The 1,825-nt window shown below is 40.7% G+C and overlaps 1 protein-coding gene across 1 annotated transcript in view; it reads right to left on the bottom strand.

Moving 5' to 3' along the window:
* Positions 1-1,563, bottom strand: part of LOC113228345 — an 8,785-nt gene extending 7,222 nt beyond the window's left edge. Inside the window, exons 1-3 of the mRNA XM_026461610.1 lie at positions 1,334-1,563; positions 970-1,104; positions 204-222 (exon numbers count right to left, since the gene is read on the bottom strand). Of these exons, the coding sequence (XP_026317395.1) occupies positions 204-222; positions 970-1,104; positions 1,334-1,563 (384 nt within the window). The remainder of the gene's footprint in view (positions 1-203; positions 223-969; positions 1,105-1,333) is intronic.
* Positions 1,564-1,825: the final 262 nt, after the last annotated feature.

The raw sequence follows: 1,825 nt of genomic DNA on the forward strand, positions 1-1,825 counted from the left end.
AGCGTGAATGACGCTCTGTATACGATTTTAACGCCCTATAAGTTCGGACACTTTTTAGCGCGGACCCGACGTCCATATAATTGTAAGTCAATGTGTGAAGGTGTGATATTGAGAGGGAACGTAGGTCGCAGACTGTACGTAGCAACATGTTGGTCCACAGGTTCGCACGACGTTAAGGAAAGAAAAAAAGCTTGAAAGCTTACTGCATATTGTACATGCAACCTGTGGGACAGGTATACGCAGCGGACTTATAGTGACGTACGTGTTAAGTATAATAACGCCCTCAGGTTTCTGCTGGACGGATGACTTTTATGCTATAATGAGGAAACGGTGCGCCTCCGCGCTCACCCGTCTCCTCGCCAGCACCAACCGAATCTTGAGGATGTTCGCTGATCGGTGGGACTCCCCAACACTACGCCCCTGGATGCAGCTTCATACTTACCTTTACGTAAACGAATAGTGCAAGAAGTGGATTCTCATTTTTACATACGTATATGCATTGACTTACAAATAAATGGACGACGGGACTAATACAAAAACCACGAAAAAAATGTCCCAAGTCAACCTATTTAAAAGTAGTGACATGTAAAGGAATATGAAAAAGCTAAAACGTTGAATTTAAATTGTAATGTCATCGCAGTACTGTCTAATTTTGCTTGCTTCGCTGTCAGTCGAACAAACGAAGACTAGAGCGTGAATGACGCTCTGTATACGATTTTAACGCCCTATAAGTTCGGACACTTTTTAGCGCAGACCCGACATAATTGTAAGTCAATGTGTATATGTGAAATTTTATAACTCTTCTAAGTTATTAACTAATTCGTCCGAAGAATCTGTAAACGTTTCTCCTGGAAAGTTATCGATTTGCAGATGTGGCCTTATCACCTACACCAAGGGTTCACAATTGTAAGAAAATTTGTAGCGGCGCCCAATATGGTTGATATGGAATAAAAGTGTGTTGTATTTTACCTTTTTAAAAGTTGTTTTCCCGTGACAATAAATTCCAGTTGCTTAGTGACTTTCTTAGGTGTGGAATTACTCGAACATGGAGCAGTGTTAAGAGTCGACTTCTTCTTTGCTTCCCTTTCTTTCGACACGCTATTCCTGTAAGAGCATTCAAGTCTTAATTTTATATTATTATTGATGATTTGATTACGTTTTACGTTTTCTTTCGTTTTTTTCTGTTGTGATATCAATGTGGTAAACAAATAAATGTATTTTCTTTCTTTCTTTGAATAAATAATGTAGACCAAGAGCGTGTAGTTAGAAAAACTCGCACGGTTAGAAGAAATGTCGAGGTGAAATCAAAATGATAATGATACTTAATTCTTACATGCATTTAACACGCGAAGGTTCATTAGACGCACTACTTCTACGAGATCGTATTGGTGGTTCGTTCACACTGCTTCTTCGGGAGACACTTTCAGTTGGAGATGTCTTCCTTCTCTCATTCTCTTTCGTGATACTGTTTTTGCGGGAAAGAGATGAGCTGTTGCGGCGAGAACCTGGTCGAGAACGGCGCTCGGGTTCGTAATCTTCTGGGTAGCGGTCGCCGCGTTGCATCTTTCTGGAAGCGATATATTCAATTAAGAAAGAAAGAAAAACATTATTCAATCAATGGCGTCACTTTTTAGTAGCAGCAGACCTCATTGTGAAGTTCGACCAGGGAAGTACTGCCACCTTACCGATTTCTGCCGCCAAACAGTAATGCCAACATCCAGTTGTGAATTGTAAGGGTGCTTTTGAAATTACAGGTACATGGGACTTGTCAAATTATGTCTTAGGGTGGTGCCCCTCAGATCTTGGCAATTTAAATCTCTGAGTG

Source organism: Hyposmocoma kahamanoa, unplaced genomic scaffold (genome assembly GCF_003589595.1).
Source record: "Hyposmocoma kahamanoa isolate Upper Pololo Valley unplaced genomic scaffold, ASM358959v1 227, whole genome shotgun sequence".
Classification (NCBI taxonomy): domain Eukaryota; kingdom Metazoa; phylum Arthropoda; class Insecta; order Lepidoptera; family Cosmopterigidae; genus Hyposmocoma; species Hyposmocoma kahamanoa.